The 20,362-nt window shown below is 44.8% G+C and overlaps 1 protein-coding gene across 1 annotated transcript in view; it reads right to left on the bottom strand.

Moving 5' to 3' along the window:
- The window catches only part of LOC144124717 (ribonuclease H2 subunit B-like), a 33,874-nt gene that overhangs the window by 11,928 nt on the left and 1,584 nt on the right, over window positions 1–20,362 (bottom strand). Inside the window, exons 3-7 of the mRNA XM_077657568.1 lie at window positions 20,043–20,147; window positions 17,463–17,527; window positions 13,098–13,212; window positions 11,795–11,965; window positions 8,029–8,110 (exon numbers count right to left, since the gene is read on the bottom strand). Of these exons, the coding sequence (XP_077513694.1) occupies window positions 8,029–8,110; window positions 11,795–11,965; window positions 13,098–13,212; window positions 17,463–17,527; window positions 20,043–20,147 (538 nt within the window). The remainder of the gene's footprint in view (window positions 1–8,028; window positions 8,111–11,794; window positions 11,966–13,097; window positions 13,213–17,462; window positions 17,528–20,042; window positions 20,148–20,362) is intronic.

Below are 20,362 nucleotides of genomic sequence, written 5' to 3'. Positions count from 1 at the left end.
CGAGGTACAACTGGGGACAGTGACTAAGCAGAAAGGGGAAGGTCAAGCTGGACAACACTGGTGGCGCACTTGATGAGGGCTCAATGCTCAGACAGGAAGTCGAGGCCAAGAATGACGTCATGAGGGCACTGGTCCAGAACAGAGAATAGAACGGATGAATGGTGGCCGGAAATGGTCACACGGGCTGTGCATAGTCCAACCACAGTAGACGTTCCACCGTCGGCAACACGGAGAACGGCTGTGGGTGCAGGGGTCAGTACTTTTCTGAGGCGGCGTCGGAGGGTTGAACTCATGACGGACACGTGCGCGCCCGTATAGACCAGGCCTCTCACAGGAAGTCCATCGACATGAATAGCGAGCAAATTTTGGTGTGCGCGGAGGGCTAAGCGAGGATTTTGGGACTGGGGCTGTACTGCAGCATCACCTCCAGACACTGCAGTGTCTAGTTTTCCGCTTGCGAACGTACGTAGGGGCCAGGAGAGGAGCGACGGCGTAGGGGTGAACGAGACTGCCAACGCAAGGAGGACGGGGAGCGGCTGGGGCAGGAAAACTGGCCGTTGACTGCAGCAGTCTGCCGGGCTGGAGGGGGTGTGAAGTGGCTGGGCTGTTTGTCGTTGCGGTGAGAGCTGAGAGGACTATATGCGCTACGACGGGACCAATAATTGCGACAGTGACGGGAGATGTGGCCAATACGGTGGCAGAGGAAACAAATGGGCCTGTCGTTGGGTGTCCGCCAGTCGTTAGGGTTACGTCGACGTGAAGCGAAGTAGGGAGGTTGGTCAGGAGCAATCGCAGTGATGTCAGGTGGGGATGAAGGACGTATGGGGCTGACGGGCTGGAGGCCAAGATTTGCAAGCTCTTGACGGACAACGGCTTGTACCATAGAGATAGTGGGCAAGTGGTTGTCGCCATCACATAGGTGCAGGGAGGCAGGGAACAAGGCTTCGAGTTCGCGTCGAATGATGCAGGTCACATTTTCTGGAGGCGCAGGAGTTTGCCGGTGCAGCAGGTCTTCACATGAGGAAGTGGCAGCCGTGTTGGGGAGGCGTGTGTACGGCTGGCAAATACGCCTGCTTTTAGCTTCCTCGAAGCGGCGACATTCCTTAATAATGTCATCAACTGTAGTGCAATTCTTGCAGAAGAGCAGGTTGAAGGCATCGTCGGCGATCCCCTTCAATACGTGACCCACTTTGTCAGATTCGGGCATGTTATTGTCAACTTTGCTGCAGAGGGCTAACACGTCCTGAATGTACGAAACATAGGATTCCGTAGAAGTTTGAGCTCGGGATGCAAGCTCCCTCTTAGCGGCGAGTGTTCGGCCGAGCAGCCGTCCAAACAGGTCGCGCAGTTTCTGCTTCGTGAGTCTCGTACCAGACTCGGGCGGTGTCTTTTAGGTAGAAAATGACATTGGCAAGCATAAGGGTTGGATCCCAGCGGTTGTATGTACTCACGCGTTCATACATCTGGATCCAGTCGTCCACGTCAACGTTGTCGGTGCCAGAAAATGTCCCATGGTCATGAGGAGCAGAAAGAACGAGTGATGGCATGGCTGATGGTGATGTCTGCTGGCAGGCGTCCTGGGTCATGATGAGCGAAGGCAGCTGTCGGCCGCTGCGGAGCTCCGTCGTTGGTAGACGTAGGGGAAAGGCGTACCTCCACCAAATATGTTGTGGGAAAGAATATATTTACAGCGATGTACACCAGCGAAGGAACAGCTACGAGCGGCACTCAGAACACAGTCAGAACTTCGTTGTCGTCTTCGTCCACCCGTTCACTCACTCAGTCTCCCCGCTTCAATACTATCATCAAGGCTGATACGAATTCCAGGATCACATGAATTCATAAAACTTCCTGGCTGATGTACACTGCATACAATGTGCCGAATTTTGCTCCAAACACTCACCCGTGCTACTAAGAGCGCTGCGTATACATTGCCAAAGCCATGACTGCCACTCACGCAGTACGCACCGCGAGAAGCGAGAGGTGGCACGCGGCTGTAAATGAATGTTGTCAGCCATATGCAGGCCTATGTGAATGCATTGCCTTTGCTTCTGCATAAATATTTCATTCGTTCTGGATATGAATTTCGTACATAGTATGAACATTTTCTGCCACCTTGCCACCTCATCAGGTCCTTATGATTGAGATTCTACTGTAATTGCTCTGTAGAAAAAAAAAAAAAAAAAAGCGGAGTTGCAGTTGCAAGCAAGTGCGTTACAAACGGCAAGAACTGCAAACGTCTGATGAGCTCCAGTATACTGCACCTTTCTTTCTTTCTTTGCATCCATTAACGCATACCCCCTGGTACATCTTATGGAAACATGTTGAGTTTTGAGGGACTTTTGCATGAAGTCATGATCCTCCAGCAGCTACTGTGCGAATCTGGTACTCAAGTTGTGTATGAATGCGACTTATTAAATATAATGAGTTTCAACAAACTGATACCACAAATGAAAATTAAGCCAGAGTTCGTCTGCTCACTCCAGCTCCTACAGGTGGCACAGCAGCTGTACATGACGAACCAGATGGTGACAAAGACACTAAGAAAGAATCCGTGAAATAAGGAAGAATTACTAATCAGGATCCATCCAAGCACAGCCATACAGCTACAAAGAAGTGCTACACAGCTTTCACAGAAACTTTGTAGTAAGGAAGAATTTGTCTTGGTCCAGGATTCAAACCCAGTACCACAGCCTGTCTGGGGTAGTCCCTCTACCAACTAAACCAAGGCAGCTAGCAGATGGCAGGGCCAGGACAAATCGATATAGGAAAGGTGTTAGTTTAATGTCCTTAACTAACTCCCCCAAAATGGAGTAAGATTTTAAATAGGGCAGTACAGTCAAACCTCGTTATAACGAAATGGTTTACAGTCAATCTCGGATATATCGAACCTGGATGTATCGAATTATTGCCTATATTGAACAGTTGTATAATCTTCTTGGGAATCTCATGCAAAAGTAGAGCAAATTTATTTGCGTTTATTGAACTTCCTTGCACCCCATATTTGACTATTGAACTCCGTGCTTTGCTGCTGCCCCTGTGCATTTTCTTTTCGCTTTGGTTGCATGTTCGGGAGCCATGAACATGAAAAAATGCAAGAATTTGGACTTGGCAACCAAGGCGAACATCATTCAACAGGTGGAGGCCGGCAAGAAAAAGTCGTTAATTGCCGATGCATTCAGAATTCCTTGCAACACAATGAGTACAATCCTGAAGAACAAAGTCGATGTGGAACTGAAGGCAGCGCAATCCAGCCACCCCGGAGCGTGTCGTATGCATGCTCCGACCTATGACAAGCTCGAGAAAGCTTTGTACGCTTGGACTTTAGAGACATGTGCCAGAAACATACCTGTCGACAGCCCGACGCTCATGGAGAAAGCGAAATGGTTTGCTGTAGCCTTCGGACAAGAGAGCTTCACTGGTGGCACTGGTAGGCTGCAGCGTTTTAAGAGTTGCTACAGCATCGTTGGAAAGACCCTATTGGGTGAAAGCAAGGCGACCAGCAACATTGACATGGAGAAGTAGCTGTCCGAAGAGTGGCCAGAGATTTGCGATAGCTTTTCGCCGTCGCAAATATTAAACACAGACGAGACAGCATTGCTTTGGCAAATGCTGCCAAATAACACTGCACATGAAGGGCAGTGCATGCCATGGTGGAAAGAACAGCAAAGTGCGTGTCTCGATTTTGCTCGCTGCAAACATGGATGGGTCAAGCAAACTGTGGCGACTAGTTATCAACAAAAGCAGGCCGCCACACTGTTTCGAAAACACGAAAGGCCTCCCGGTTCGATACGCATTTAATAAGAAGGCTCTGATGACACACAAACTTTTCACCGAGTGGCTCCGAACGTGGGATTCTGAACTGAAGAAGTCAGGCCGCAAGGTTTGTCTTCTTCTCAACAACTGTTCTGTCCATCATGTCATCTGCCAGTTGATGCAGATCACCATCAAATTCCTGCCACCAAATACAACAGCGAAGCTTCAACCTCTCGATCAGGGCATAGTGAAAGCGTTTAAGATTGGTTACAGACGGCAACTGGTGCAAAGGCTAATAGTCAACGTTCGGTTGAGAATCAAACTCAAGGTGGAGCTCCTCGGAGCCATACAGATGCTGGCTGGTACCTGGAATGACGTGAAGCAAAACACAATCGTGAACTCGTTTTGCAAAGCAGGGTTGGTGGTGGCTTCAGATGACAGCTGTCTAGACACAAAAGACGATGGCGCTAGATGCCTGGATAGCAAGTTTCATGAGTTCTCAGCATTCACAGGTGCCATCCCAGACAGCATACCAGCACAAGATTTTGTTAGTGCTGATGACGACGTGGAAGCCATTGCGGATCATGCTCATGCTGAGATTTTGGCTGACATCACAAACACCGAGGAAGCGGACCCGAGCAGTGGCGAAGATTCAGGTAGAGAACCAGCTGCCATTCACTGTGGCTGAACTTGCATCCTCATTCAGCATCATTCGTCGCTGTTGTGGTACAATGAAAGGCATTGGACTTTCTCATTTGGATACCATCAACAAGCTTGAGGATAGCTTAATGAACTTTATGGTTGCAGAAGAGGCAAGCGAAACTCACAAACTCTTTTCTTGCGAAATAAAGTGCGGTGGTCATGGAGCTGTGCTTTTGTTTTTTGTGGACTTTGGAGGAGCAAATCGGTAAGGTCCCACTTGTCACGATCCTGGGGAAATAGTCCTAGATGTGCACAATTTTGAATTAGGCATCTAATAGGCGTATTTTATATTTCAGATTACTGATATATCGAACTTTCTCATGATCCCCTTCGAGTTCGATATATCCGGGATCGACTGTATAACGAAATAATGGATATAACGGAAAAATAGCCATTCCCCTTGGAAGCTCCCATAAAATCCCACGTATCTGATATCTTGTTTTTAGTAGTGGTGGTTTTACAGTTAAACCTGGCCATAATGAAATTTAATAAAGTCAGATTTTTCATTACATCCAGGGTTTCATTACAAGCAGTTTTCATGAGAAGAGTCGAAGGGACACTGCAGAACGGAAACCAATATAAGATACAAATGTAGGTGAAACCACCTTGAAAATATTCATATAGAAAACAGCGTTACTCGAAGTAAAAAATGCAGAGAAACATTTCGAAATCGCACTGATAATGCGACTGCAGCAGCAGCCACCTCCGCCGCAGCTACGAGTGGGGTTGGGAAGGTAGGGGCATCGCGACCGAGCTAGAGTGGAATGCGCGCCGCCACCATACACCAATCGCGGAGGCATGTGCTTCTCTTCGCATGTTCCCTCTCTTGGTCTTCCCCTTGCTGTTGCCACCACAGAAAACGGACTCCTCACCTGGCGTCGCCGGCGCTCTCCGCCATCCCGCTCCTGATGCGCGAGAGCTATTGGCGCCAGAATCATACAAGCAAACACACGGCAGTGATGGTCGCGCACTGCTCGTGTTTATTTTTTTGCTATGCCCTAGTATTTTTCGCTACTTTTGAGCATGAACTATTGAATGCCATGTGGTAAGACGTTCCAAAACAGAAAGTGCTGGAGATGCTCTGACGGCGCTGGAGCAGGCGCGTTGTGTCAACTGCAGCTGCTCGTTGCGATCACTGTTCCTCTTATGTCAGTTCGTGCTTTACTGTCATGTAACTTTCGGGTGGTTCTGCTAAATTTTGAGTGGCTCAGCACTAGCTAACAGATAAATGGCGTAACCAGTTTGTTACGTCAAGGTCAACCGCCACAACACCTTCGTTACGTCTAAAATACACGCGCTTCAATGGGGACGGCACTGGGAATTCAGAAACTTCGTAATATCGAGGAATTCGCTATATGGAGGTTCATTACATCCAGGTTTAACGGTAGTGGTGTCTTTAGTAGCAGTAGATCACTGCCAGAGATTATAAAGTTTCTAAAGTACAGTCTGGCAGCAATACACCCTAGACAAAAAAAAAGTTTAACTTTGAGATGTGCCCCGAATCCCTTTGCTGACACACAAGTGATGCCTGGACTTTTGCAATGGGGGATGCATGCACCAAACTCGGTACACGTGCCTGTCAGTGTGACAAACACATGAAAGCAAATTTCAGTGTGCTTTTTGTCTTTGTAGCATGATCATGCATAGTGACGAATTTTATCTGGTTTGTGCTTCTGTTATACCCAGCACAGCAGCTAGTTTTTTCCAGGTGTACATTTGCTTAAGTATCAGTTAACAGAAGAGGCAACATATATCTTGCTGTTTTAAAGCAGAAGCTAGAAGTCGTTCCAAGCTTGGTGGGAAAGCAGAAATAAAGAAAGTTCTCTGCTAGAATCAGGGTGCTGATCAACCTGCTTTACACAAACTGCTTGTTCTGCCACTTGGCTCACTTGGATATCAGTGGTGCAAACTCACACTAGAGTCGAACCCCGCTACAACGAAATTCACGGAGTGCGTGATAAATTTTGTTGAAGAAATTTCATTGTGCCGAAATAAGCCCATAAACACTGTCAGGTTGGACAACATAGTCCCAAAACATCATCAGGATCATTGACAGCATGTTCTGTGAGATGCCGAAGTCTGCTACAACATCTCCCTTTCTCTTGCCGCTCGATGCCGCACTGATAATTCGTGCCTTCTCTTCAAGAAAAAGGAACTTCCGCTTCCTAGACAAAGTCGCCATGCTCGTGTCGATTGCAGCGCACAAGCACGAGTGAAAAAAAAACTAGGGCAAATGCGCTCCTACTGTTTCCAGGCTACTGCGTTTTTTGGCGATGGATTGGTTGTGCCTCTGGCTTGGAAGAAAACGGGAGCTTGCGCTCGGGCCTTGTCGCAGGGCCCCAGCCCAATTGTCATCCCCGCCAAGCAATGGCAGTCTTCATGTACGTTTGAATCAGTGGATCAATTGGTTCCAGTGAAAGTTCAGTGAAACAAAGCAGCGTGGACCTAAGGAAAGTACACAGATGGGCGGCGATATGCTTGTTTTATTGTAAGATATATTTTTAAACCCAGCTTCGCATAGCAAAAATTTCGTTGAAGCAGAAACGCGCCCCAAAAAATGATTTGTTGCAATGAGAAATTTGTTCCATTACTTTCTACGGCGAGCTGACGGGGAATTGGAAATATTTCGTTGAAGCGACGTTCGACTGTAAACTTAATTCCCTTTGAAATCCCAAACACTAATTTTAGCAAATTTACACACACGCGAAGTTTTTGTCTGCATGCTGCGTTTTTTGGAATGGTGCACAACACAATAGTACACATGGATTACCACGTCAAATTCAGTCATGCCCAGAAAATAAATAAAAGGTGAATTTTTTACCTCACGCTGTTTCGGTTTCGACAGCTGGAAGGTGGATATGACATCAGATTGTACTTCAGGTGATATGAGGCATAAAAAAAACTGCTATATCATCACTGCTTCATTGTTTAAATTCTGTCTGACTCTTACCCAAGCTTGTTCCCAGAGCCAGAATGATAACAAATAAAACAAGCAGTTACATTATTTTTTTTTATGCCTCACATGACCTGAAGTCCAATTTGATGTCATGGCCACCACTCAGCTGTCGAAGCTGAAACATGGGCGAAAAAACATTAAATTTTAAGCTACTTCCTGGATTTAGACACTTTCCATATGGCGATGTTTAATAATGTCTTGCACATTATTATAAAGAAAGAACAAACAACCAAAGTTTGCAGTTTGTACCCCTTTACATTTGTGACAGTTACAAGCACTTGCTGCTTTACCATTTGTCACTGCAATCATAACAAATAAACCTCTCTGGTGCATAGCACTGCACATTTGAAGAGCTGCCTGGACGGGAGAAGGTGCACCCACTGGACATTGTCAGACAAAACTCTTAATGTTACTTGCCAGTCTTTTCATTTTTGGCTCCTAGTTCTGATGGGCCGTCTACGTAAACACGCTATAGGCACACGTCACTGATAACAAAACTCCCAGGAGCTCATATTTGAAAGCTGCCCCTGAAAATGCGTTTGGAGGTCTCTGGAGGAACGCTGATGAGTTGTAATGTCAAAACGTTTTGGCTCTTGCTGCTGGGGGCTACATACCCGAGTGATGACTTCAGCAGCAAGCTCAATGCAGGTGGCACATAGTCAGCAATAATGGAATATGCTGTCAGCATGTATTCCTCTGAAATGGACATAGCAAGGAGAAACATCAGAGCACTAACAAAGCACAGAGTGAAACGGATGCTAATCCATGTACCAGCTGTTACAACAAGATGTCATGGTGCAGTACTACTGATTACTGTAAACTAGGAGTGAGCAAATATACTGACATTTCCTAACACAAATAAAAAATTCTTCAGCATGCAAAAAAATTAAGAAAAAGTTACTAAACAGACAAATGTTGCCATAACTTTTATTTTTCAAAACAGTGCACAGTCTTTGGAACTAAAGTAAACCGAACTGCACTGACTCAGCACTTAAAAAAAAAAACGATGTATACACAATGTACACTGCCAGTAATCACTAATCAACAACTACTACAACCATTCATCCTCTGTGCAATTCTCAATGCCAGGACTATGCAAAAAGATCAAAACTAAGAACTTGCTCAGCAGAGAATAAACAGAATTCCCCACTCATATCGCAACAGCAGGATGCGAGACAATGGTTTCAATTCAATAGAATCTCAACGACAACATCAAGCCTGACACAAAATTGTTCAATTTCCTAGCTGAAGTGCACTGTGCACAAAGTGACAAACTTGGGGTGTTCCAAATGCACTCCCGTGCCACCACAGATGATGCGAATGCAGGAACACCGACCGCACCCGCAGGCACTAAGCACAGTTCTGACATCACCAATGCTGCCTTCGATGGTCACACAGTACACACCGTGAGCAGTGGCTGGAAATAAATCCCATGAGCTATAAAAGAAGATTTGTGTTAGGGGTGTGTGAATATTCGAAATTTGTAGTACGAACCAAATAAGTTTGATACGTGATTTGTATTCGCATTCGAGAAATTGATATTCGAGAATTTGCAAATAATCGAAAATTCCCGAATACTCACCAGCGATCATAAACCGCGCTGAGTTTCATAAATTAGACTGTGGAAAAACCACAATATCTGGTCAAATTATCCGACGATCGAGTTTAAATTTACAGGAAAATAATACAAAGCTCCTACTCCCTTTCTTCTCCATCGTATATCTCATGGACCAATTGCATTCCAACTCGCTTGGCTTGACCTCGGGCGAAATTCCGCAAGTGGGCTTTCCCACATGTCGTACGTGCCGCGAACAAGATGGACAATAAATCGCTTCTAACGATTGCAATGCAAAAGCAGGATATTTTTTTTAAATCCTTCCGTAATATGTTACATACGTAATGCCCACACCCATGGCATCGGTCCTGTCGCATTCCTAACTCTCTTAGCGTGAGGTCTGCCAACTCATTTTGGTATGCGGGAAAACCCACTTGTGGAACTTAACATGTGGCTCCCGAAGGGGCGAGTCGAAGTGCCACAGCAGGCTAATGATTGTGTAAAAATCCTGCCTATTGCATAGTGCATTGTAACCCGCGAACCTCTTAAGTGGGCCTAATGGCCGGCGTGACAACGATCGAAAGGCCCTTATCACTAGGCCAAAAGATAGCCTGGATGCGCAGTTTCGGTTTGGAACTTCACCGCTCGCCCGTGGTGAAGGCAGCTGTAGGCCCGTGCATTCGCCGGTAGTTTTTTTATACAGTGCTAAATCAGTCTAGTTTTGTTCATTTCAGCTGCAAAGACCATACACTATTTCGAAAAAAAAAAAAAAAAAGAATAACAACAAAAACATTTACTTGTTCACCATTTTCTGAAATTTTTTTTTGTACTGAACAGATACTCGATTTGCTTTTCAAAGCCATTTTTTCTTCAAATTCGTATTCAATTCGTATTTGAGAATTTCAATAGTCACACACCCCTAATTTGTGTGAATGCACTTCCCATATTCCAGCATTAGGGTTTTCGGTTTGTATTTGATGACCCCAATTTTGGATGACACCATTATTTTCGTGACCCTGCAAGATCTATTAGTTAAGCATATGAGAATACTAGTGGATTTCTGGTTCGAAGCAAATATTTCGAATACTTATGGCACACAAAAAAGGTTGAACGGCAAAATAGGCATTTTCAAAATCGCGCTTTTCGAACACATAAGGCCATTACTTGAAAAAAAAAAAAAAAAAGAATGCATTGAAAAGCTTTGTCACACTCGTGAAGCTTTGCCAACTTTCTTCAAGATTGGCCATCAAAAATTGGCGGAGCTGAGCTATACATGCAGTGCCGACGTATCTGTGGGGTGTAGGACCTATATGTGGGGCTGCTCTTAATTGCGATTTCATCATCGTGCAGCTGCTACTTTTAAGCAGTGACTCCATGCTATGTGTACGCACCGCTAGTCCAGTGCCACCTCGCGGCAGGCGTCTGAAAAGGGCCCTCATTTCCATGTGTCTCATGCTTGCTACACTTGGTGCTTGCACTGTTGCACTAGTTTAGAAAATTTCATGCAAAGAAGAGCATCTGCGGCACTCGCGGTCAGCTCAGACTCGTTCCGTGGAAGTCAAGGGAGCCGTGTGTCCTCCGATTAGAGAGCTTTAGCATAGCACAATCTGCTTCCATGGGAAGCCACTGTGCATGCACAGATTGCCTTGAGGACGCCACAAGGTGGTGCCACGCACCGGCTAGCTGTTTATACGCCTGCCTCTTCGGGACCGATCTACGCGTGGACACTGGCGGCATGCGGAAGCGGATCGCGCTATTCTAAATCTCTATCAATGCACACCGCTGTGCCGGTTACGGTGCAAGTGCCCCACTGGCAGTGCGACTGCAGATACTTGGCAGGTACAGATCCGGCCGCCAGATTCCGCCAGCACGCATCCGGTGCTGCGAGCATGCGCAGACCTGCCCTGGCATAAGCCTGCGAGCACAGGCACGCGGCGCGGAGTCGGGGCTTCGGTTGTGCACATGCTGTAGTGTCATTCCAGAGGAGGTTTTCCAAACCGAAACCACATGCAGCAAAAGTTCCAGAACATTACTCGCTCGAGAAGAATACTTCAAAGTCACGAATACCAAACATCTGAATCAAATCAAGTACTTTACTATTCGACTGAATATTCGAAATTATCGGACATTCACACATGCCTAGTATTAGTGACATCCAACTGCATCACGAAAGTGAAAGCCAGAGTAGTGTGGCTTCTATGCATGTACATGTAGCAGTGCATTGACCACAGCACTATCTGCTGAACACAGTGTCTGCATGGCACAAGCAACATTTAGCAGGCACTCTGCACTAAGGAGTCACTGTTCCAAAATCCGGCTTCTATGACTATGTTTCCAAGCAACAAGCTACCCGGCACATTCCAGTGTCATATGGACCAACAATCGTGGTTAGCGGAGTACATTTGCCCACTCGTATGCTATGATGCAAGCGCACACAAGTCAATTTTCATCTTTTTGAAGATCGATGCCTTGAGGGTTGAGCATCGACATAATGGAAGAGATTTCAGCCAATGAGATTACAGAGGTGCAGAATTCAGAAGTGAATCCCAAGAATTATCACAACAGGCTATAGCAATGCCATAAATCATTTATTTCCTCTTTAACTGTTTGCACAGTATATCTGTGGCTTGCTATGCGCTGTTTTTTAAAAGCAAGGGCCCTTCGTGTTATTCACAGATTCATGCAGCTGTGAAGCTCTCTGCAGCTAACAGACAAGTGCTGCATTCAAACGCATACAGCTCTGTCCAGCAAAACGGCGGAGTTCTCCCCGATAAGGGCTTCATAGCAGTAAAGGAGAGAGAGGAAGTAAGAAATGAGAGCCTCACCATTTGTGGGCTGGCTGTCGTGCTTGCTTCTCACCAGGGCAGCACTCATGCATGCAGCAGCCACCTGAATGTTGGCCGACTCCAGCGCAGCTGCCCCGATTTTCACTTTCTTGGTGAGCCACTCGAGGCACTTGGACTCGTTGTAGCGGTACACTCGATCCTCACCAAGCTCTGAACAAGTAAAACAGGTTTAAAATGACACTGAGGGCAACTCAATCCAATTTTGTTCTTAGTAAAAGCTGACTAACTGGCCTTCTGTGTCAGCAGCAGAAGGCACGTTTATTGCTAACTAAATTGTATTTAAAAATGGAGCATTTGTTTTTCCACCACTCGTTTCAAACATCGAATACAACTTAAACCTGCAGTGAAGCTTCGCTTACATTCAGGACCAATGCAAAGAACTCCTCCACAACAAAAAAGTAGTCCGTTATTGCCAAAACCAGAAATTCACAAGAAAAAAATTATAAGCTCTAAAATTTTGATATCTGGCTTGTTCAAAGTCAAACATTACAAAGCTGATTACGTTTACTGTAGCGATTGGCTAGCGAAATAACACAGGACGGCGTGGACAGCAGAGAGTGTTATCACCTGCTGTTTTTTTTACAGTTGTATCCTATTGAAGTGAAATCAATGATGAAAACGGCCATGATCACCTATGAAGTGAAGGGCACTGTTCCCTAGTCTCAGAAACCGCAACAAAGAAAAATCACTGACGTCATCGCAGTTTGCTTGAGAAAACAGCTGCTAGTGGTGAAACCTGTACATAACTTCTTGGTCATTTCTAGGTTATAAAGGCTGAATTTTCAGTAAAAGTAGCATCTTTGTCATTAGGATGTGGTAATCTGTTAATACAGGACAACTTCCTCAGTGTTCTTTACGAACAGGAACGGTGCACAGCTCCTAAGCCTACCCTCCTTGTGACTGTAATTAATAAATTACGGCAACCGTTTTGTTCTCTCTACGTGATGATCACGGAAAACTGCCAAGAATTAAAGCAGTGCGCAAACATGCACCGATCTTAAAGGAATACTTGCACAAAATTTCAGTCAAGATATCTGCAAGCCAAAGTGTACTCTGAATACAGTGAAGACAGCAAACTTAGCAATCTGATTATGTAAGACATTGCCGTGCCAGCATAAACAACAAACCAGTCGTAGGCCTGTCACATGATTCTAATTCAAGGTTTCACTGTCAAAGACCGGGCAAGCCCAAAGCATGGCCGTGCATGATCTCACACTAACAGCCAATGCACTTCCCTGCAGGATGCAACGCAGTGAGCCAGAGTGACAAGAGAAAGATATACCTTTGACATCTGCAATGTGCTGCACACGGCTACTGCACGAGCGGACGACAGCGATCAGATGTGGAAACGAGTTGTCCTCCACAAAATCGTCGAGTGGCCTGAACTTTGCGTCACTCTGTCAATGCAAAACATGTCTGACAGTGAATACAAAACCATAAAAGCATAAAAACAAAACCATAAAAACAGTTCAACAAGACAGGGACACACAAGAGACCAACAACACTGCACTGACTTCAGATGATCATTTTATTCTGAGGAGGCAGCAGAGAGGGCCTGAACAAAAATTAAGGGCATGGGCATAAGGGCATAAAATAATGCGTTAATAGGTCCCTTCCTGCGCCTGTGGTCCTCTTTGCATATCACTTCGCAGACTTTTCACTGTTCGCATGCCATCTGTTAGGGGAGCGGCGTACATCAGATCGAGCGGTTTTCAAGTGGCCGCCGCTAGCCGGCACCACTATCAGATGTGGAAAACAAGGAAGATACGAAATGCCAAAATGCAATTTGCTACTTGCTTAATTACTACTTCTGTAATTAGAATGCTGCTGCCATGTTTCCTGCTGAACGGGACCCTTAACGCTATCATGTAAGAAAAAGGAAAAATGAAACGGGAGGCTGCATTTGCTTAACCTCCTGGAGAACTTGGACAGGCCACGCTTGTCATAAGCAAACTGTAATTTCTGGGCTCATAACAAGTTCCAGCTTGTTGCGTGTTTTCTGGCCCCCTGTACTTGGTTTAATGGATTTCATATATCTAATTTTAGTTGTGTTTTCTTTATTCAAATGATGGCCGTTAGACAATAGAATACATGGATCACCGCATCATATTTGCCTAGGACTGCTAAATAATTTATAATTGAATTTTTTCTCTCATGATGTTTCGGTTTCATCAACTGAACAATGGCTATGACCTGTGACATGCAGTTTACCTTTAGGTTTGTGAGGCACAAAAATATCTAGTTTTAATTTGCTACAACACTTAAACCAGACTGCTCTAAGACTCGAAATGACAACAAATGACGTATCAGCAGTTATATGCCGTTTTTTTCCTTGCTCACAGCCATTGTTCAGTTGATGAAACGGAAACTGAAACAGCATCAAGAAGAAATTCAATGACAAATTATTAAGTGGCCGTAGGTGAATATCACATGGTGAAATTAATGTCCAATGCATCATTTGAAATAAGAAAATGCGCGAGCAAAAATTTGGTGTCAACGGTCCTCAAAGGGGAGACGTGGGTTTTTATTATTAAAGACATTGTAACGAAATTAGGTGTGCATATACGTTTCTTCATCCTGTATTTAAAAATATAATCAGTTTCACTTTATCTTAATTAGTTTCCATAATATAAAAAATAACAAGCCTAATTATTTAAATTTTTATGGATCATTAGGACGCTTTCTTACCACATTTTTTTGGTTTGGACTGAAGTGGGGCTGTAGCCAAAGACACGCTGTCCAGAGCTAAGCTACTAATTATATTGTTGAAGTACATCATCATGTAAAAATGTTAACTTTTGTCCAAGCACCATAATTATGAAGTGTAGTTAGGTGACATTATGGTTCACAAAATTTAAAATGTCTCACTCAGTCAGAACGAAAACAGCATAGCTCCACAGTTTGGTTCTTTCTGAATTGAACAGCATAAGATTAACTCAAATTGCACCATAGTAACATAACAAAAACTTCCGTAAGGCTAGACATGTTGGCAAAAAACACGAAGCTGAGAAAATCACACTTGAAATGCACACACCAGCCGTTCGGAGGTCACTGTAGAGGCCTCAAAAAGCAGCGGAATGCGGACATTCCAAAAATATTTTACAGCTGTAATACCAGGTAGTGGGGAAGGGGCCCAGCTGTCGAAAAAAACCAACATGGCAGCCATTGAGGACGCAGTCCTGGAAAGTGAGGAGCCTGAAGTCCTGCTGCATTTCCCTCCAAAATTGCCATTCCGACCACGGTGGCAGCATTTCAATGGAGGCAAACAAAACCCAAAAAGCACAAGTGCGCTCAGCGATGAATGTTAGTTAAAGATCCCCAGGTTGTTGAAATCATTCCAGAGGCCTCCACTATGGCACCTCTTCTTCTTTCACTCCCACCTTCCTCCCTTTCCTTTACAGCACCCCAGTGACCACCCAGATGTGAGACAATAATTGCTCCATACCCTTTCCTCAAAAAACTTTTTTTTTTTTCATTTTTGAGCATTTCAAGACTGGTGCCTTTCCTTAAAGGGGCTGTGAAGGGGGCTCTAATAAAGTTGTGGCATGCTTGGGATATTGAAGCACCCCGCTTCACGAATAGTGTCCAGCAAGGATTTTTTAAATGCGCTTTGTAGAAGCTGAGTTATCTGTAGTTAAATTGTGAATATCAGCATCTTCAAGCCTTTCCCTCTCCTTTCGTCACTTTTTTCATGCTCGCCCCTTTTTCCTTCGCCGACCCCCCTCTGGGAGCGGAGCTTCCCGGGCTTATTGGCCGCCTGACGACTGAAAGAATCCAACCAATGGCCACCTCTCACCTTGTCTACGCAGATGCGGGGGACGGAGGAGGGTGCGAGCATGAAAAAGTCGCCGGGAAGGGCTCGTCAACTTTGACGAATGATTGTGGGTCGGTCTGCTGCGTATAGAAGAGTATTATTTGGCTCTGGTTTTCATGGCAACACAGTGCAGTGATTAAATGAGTTAATCTGCTCTCCTTGGAAGGCATTTCAGAGCCCCTTTAAAGGGACTATGCAACGAATAAAAAGTCACTTGTAAATGTTTTCAATGCTTAGAAATGATGCTAAGAAGCATTCACACCAAGTATGAGTCTTCAGAACTGAGCCGGCAATTTATTATGAACTTTTAAAAACCGTGTTTTTCAAAATTCACGGGCCGATTCGTGTACTCGTTGTGACCGATTTTGGAACTAAAATCGTGGAACAAAGACGTCACTGTACCATGACGTCGCCAGGCCACCACAAGCTGTCATTCGCTGGAGCCACGGCAGCCACGACGTCACGGGCACACTTCCAGTAGCCGTGAAAATCGTCTGCTCGTGCCGCCGCGCGACCCTCTCGGGCAAGCGCGAGCCAGGGCATTGCCTTCGCGCATATGGTATCAATTTTCCTCTGCCCCCTCCTTCTGTCGGGAGTTCCAGAGCCACTAGCACAGCTCTTCGTGGGCACGCATAGGGCTCGATGCCCATCACGGCCGTAAAAGCGAGAAGTCGCACCTCGAGGTCCAGGTTTATTACTGCTAATTACCACAGATGACAAGCAAAGAAACCCGACGCGCGCCGCAATCCAGGAAGGAGAAGAAACCGGAGAGATGCCGCCACGCCGCCGACGCTGCTGCTGGGGTGCTAGGAGCGACAACCGGAAGTTTCAACATAAACGTCAGCGGATGACGTATTCATGGGCGGTGCCCAGTCCCAGAGCTGTTCTCTTTATTTTTTTCTGGTGCTCCTCGTGCACGAGTTGAGGGGGGAGAGGAGGAGCGTAATTTTTAATAGTCTATATCTTCGCTGTTATTGATGCTAGCTCAAAAATTCTTGCACTGGGGTGACGAGTGATCGAATGCCTATCTCTCGTCTGTTTTACGCAACCTCAATTAATTTATTGCATAGTCTCTTTACCCTTTAAGGCATGTTGACCGCGTCCAAAGCATGTTCTGGCTATGCAACAGCTGGCAGTACGAGTACTAAATAACTATATTGGTACCATTTTCAAAAAAAGAAAAAAGAAAGTGTCTGTTAAGGGGTTAATAAGACAAGAGGGCAAACACAAAAGGTGCAGCTGATGCGATGAACAATGACAAGAATAAATGAAAACAAGAAAAACAGAAGATAAAAACAAGAATAAATTAAAACAAGAAAAACAGAAGATAAAAGCAGTAAAACATATACAAGGCCAAATGGGGCAAGGACTTAAAATGCAATAAAAGTAAGAAGCATCCAAAAACAAAGCATGAATATTCGATGGTTAAAAGTGATTAAGGACAGAAAGAATAAGAAAGGTAAATGCCTCATATCACTTCATTCACTTGTTAGTCAGATATTTCAATTCACATTTCGTTAAAGCAATGAACCGAATGCTGACGCAATCATCCCCTAATTTGACAATGTTCTCAGCTTTGATAATTTCATGGGTGATTTGCTGCGCATTATTAACGAGGAGGATAGCGCATACACCGAACACTGGCTTACAACATCGCTACCTCCTCCAACATCTACACAGAAAACATGGTGTTTCCATGTATCATATGTTGCATGCAGATAATTTCTTTTCTCATTCATAAGCTAGATGAGTCTGCGAGTTAGTCAGCAGCCGATAACATGAAGCTAGCAGAAAGCTGTTGCGAAACCAATGCCTAGAATGGGACTGTAGTACCTTGTGGAGCAGGGCCAAAGCGAAGAACATTGGATCCATCGGAGTGGCAACGCAGAGTGACCCATCTGTTCACAGAAGGAAACAACATGCGTCCAATACGCATTAGACTTGAAGTCAAATCAAGTGTGATGAGCAAACCGAATTTAATGCCACATGGGAGTAAAATGCCACACAAATCCGCAAAAGACTGCCTTACACTGCAAAATGAAATGAATAGAAACTAGAAATATCAATTGATAGATTTTTCCAATAAAGGCTGGAAAAATCGAAACGCATACACCATGCACGCCTACTTTGGTTTGTGCTTAAACCACTAAGACATAACAGCAAGGTGCTGTCTCAAAGATGTTACACAACTGCAGAGGCAGTCTTCTCAGTCTGGTAAAATGCACAGCCCACCAGTTATTGGGAGCATTCAATGAAAGACCACAGTGACAAAACAGCCGAGATTACGAGCATGCGCACAGAGTGCTTGTCACTCGCAGCATCTGCCCGGCCGTCCTGCTGACATCACCGAACAGTACTTTCAACTGGTCAAAGCTTGTCCTCAGAAGCATGGTACCAACTGGTAAAAGCTACCATTAAAATTGAGTTCTGTGGGTCTGATACGCAATGAAAAATGGAGCAGCTGCCACAAACAAGCTCAACACATGAAGCAAATCCAATAGTGCTTCTCTGAAAAACAGTTTTTTTTAAAGAGAGAAAATAAAGCCACCCAATCGTTAGGTCATGTGCTAATGTAGTGACATGGACAAAAGTAAACGAGATGCTGATTTCTAGAGAAAGAAATTTCCCATGCGTTGATACATGAGGACAGGCAGGCTCAATCATCTACAATGAACACCAGCTGACTGGGTAGTGAGAGGATGCAGTACTTACTTTTTCTGCACAACTGCATCCCATAAACTTTTGTCCGCCACTGTACATATCAGTGAAATGTACAACTGGCGGCAAAATAAGCCAGGGCATGTGACAGGTGGCCAGAATCAGATAAAATTGCACCACCGCGCCGTCTGACGTTTCAGTTCTGGTGTCGAGACATCGCAGTGCGCGTGCGTTTCCGTTCATGCTAGCAGCCCTGCTTTTTTGTTCGTCTGCAATGGACTAGCTGATTACACCCACATTTTGGCGTAAGGCGTTGCTTTCTTCATTCAGAGCGTGACGCTCGCAGTTTGGCGGGTGCCCACTGAGGTGCGAGCGCGGCTTAGTAAACAAAGAAAGCAACTCCTACCGCCAAATGCTGCTTGCAATCAACTAGTCTGCTGCGGGCAAGAAAAGATATGGCTGCGAGCATGAAAGGAAACACACGCACACTGCGATGTCACGGCACCAGAACTGCAATGTCAGATGGCGCGGCGGTGCAATTTTATCTGATTCTGGCCACCTGTCGTATGCCCCGACTTATTTTGCCGCCGGTTGTACAAATAGGCCATGTCCGGTGGGCAGCCTACCGTCCTGTTTCAAAAAACTACATTCCATTTCCTGCACCTGTATTAAGGCTATGCTTCTCCTAATTTGTATGCTTATGAAGTCTTTTCTGCATCTATTACGTCACAGCAGGCAAATACAGCTGTTAGCCAGACACCATCATAGTCACCAATGGCAGGTATCAATGGGAGCAGAGCAGCAGCACAAGCATATGTTAGGCAAGTGCACTAGATGCCTGACCTAAATTGAGAGTAATTAGTTTACATGCTAAGAGAAAAATTACCAAGTGCAATCATGGGGCAGTGCATTTGCCAATACAGTCTCTAGAACAATAGGAATGACAAGAGGATAGGGAAGAACCCACAGGTGCTGAGAAGCAATTCTTGATTGCTGATAACTTCATGTGTGCATCTGTTGAAAAATTTTTGTTGCATGTAATTCCAAAAGTGGTGCCCCTTTGAAGGCAATAAGGTTTTCAATTTCAATGAAAGGTGTTTTGGGGCACCATTAAGTTTCTCATGGCTGCAATGTTAGTCAGTAAAAACTAAAGATGAAAGTACAGTTTGTAACTACTTGTCAGCACTTTGTTCACACCACAATAAAAGAAAATGGAAATAAATTTGCAGACAAATACACAACACACTGGCCTCAAGGGTCATTTCTGCCCCAAGGGTTAGAATGACAATGAATGAAGAAGCAGTTATTATACCACAGTTTGTGTACGTCTCCCAACTTAACTGGACTTTGATGTCTTAGCCACTGTTCGGTCAATAGAAATGAAATTGAAACACCCGGACCGAAGTAACTTAGGTGAAGATTATTTACCAGGCGTAAGTGGGTTCCACACGGCGATGCATGTTTGTCATTTTTTTGCACACAGTTACACAGAAAGGATGCATTACCGAAATTCAGTATCCGCACTATTTTAGAACTTATTAGGAACCTTTCATGTCATTTGATTTACGACACATTCTGTTATTAACCAGAGGCAGTGTTTATCACACCAATCAACAGCTCAAGATAAAATGGCCTGATTTTTTGCAAACTGAAAATATACAAAGTGGATGCCTAAAATGCATTTCTGCATTAAAAAAAAAGCACTGTGCAAAAGTTGGATGTGTACAGGTCCAGCAGCAAGCAGTTTGTGACTACCTGGTTCCACAAAGTTGTTGACAATCCAGGATCCATATTTCTCCTTGAATTTGACCAGCTCCAGGTATTCGCCAGAGTCAGCCTTGATGTACAGTGATGAGGCGTCTAAAATTGCATTCCAGATAAGTGGAAGATGTAAGAAATCATCCCTTCTAACTTTGTAAGGAACTAACAGGCCCTGTTTATGTAATTACCAAAGTGAGCTTGATTAGATAAGGAAGAAAAAAAATGCCACGCATACATAAAGGAAGCTTTCAAGACAAAGGGAAAGCATGAGAGTAATAGTGACAATTATATGAAAGGAAGTTCAAAGGTCCTGA

This window comes from Amblyomma americanum, chromosome 3 (genome assembly GCF_052857255.1).
Source record: "Amblyomma americanum isolate KBUSLIRL-KWMA chromosome 3, ASM5285725v1, whole genome shotgun sequence".
Taxonomy (NCBI): Eukaryota; Metazoa; Arthropoda; class Arachnida; order Ixodida; family Ixodidae; genus Amblyomma; species Amblyomma americanum.
The sequence above is the reverse complement of the archived record's forward strand: the minus strand, read 5'-3'. Positions and strand labels throughout refer to the sequence as shown.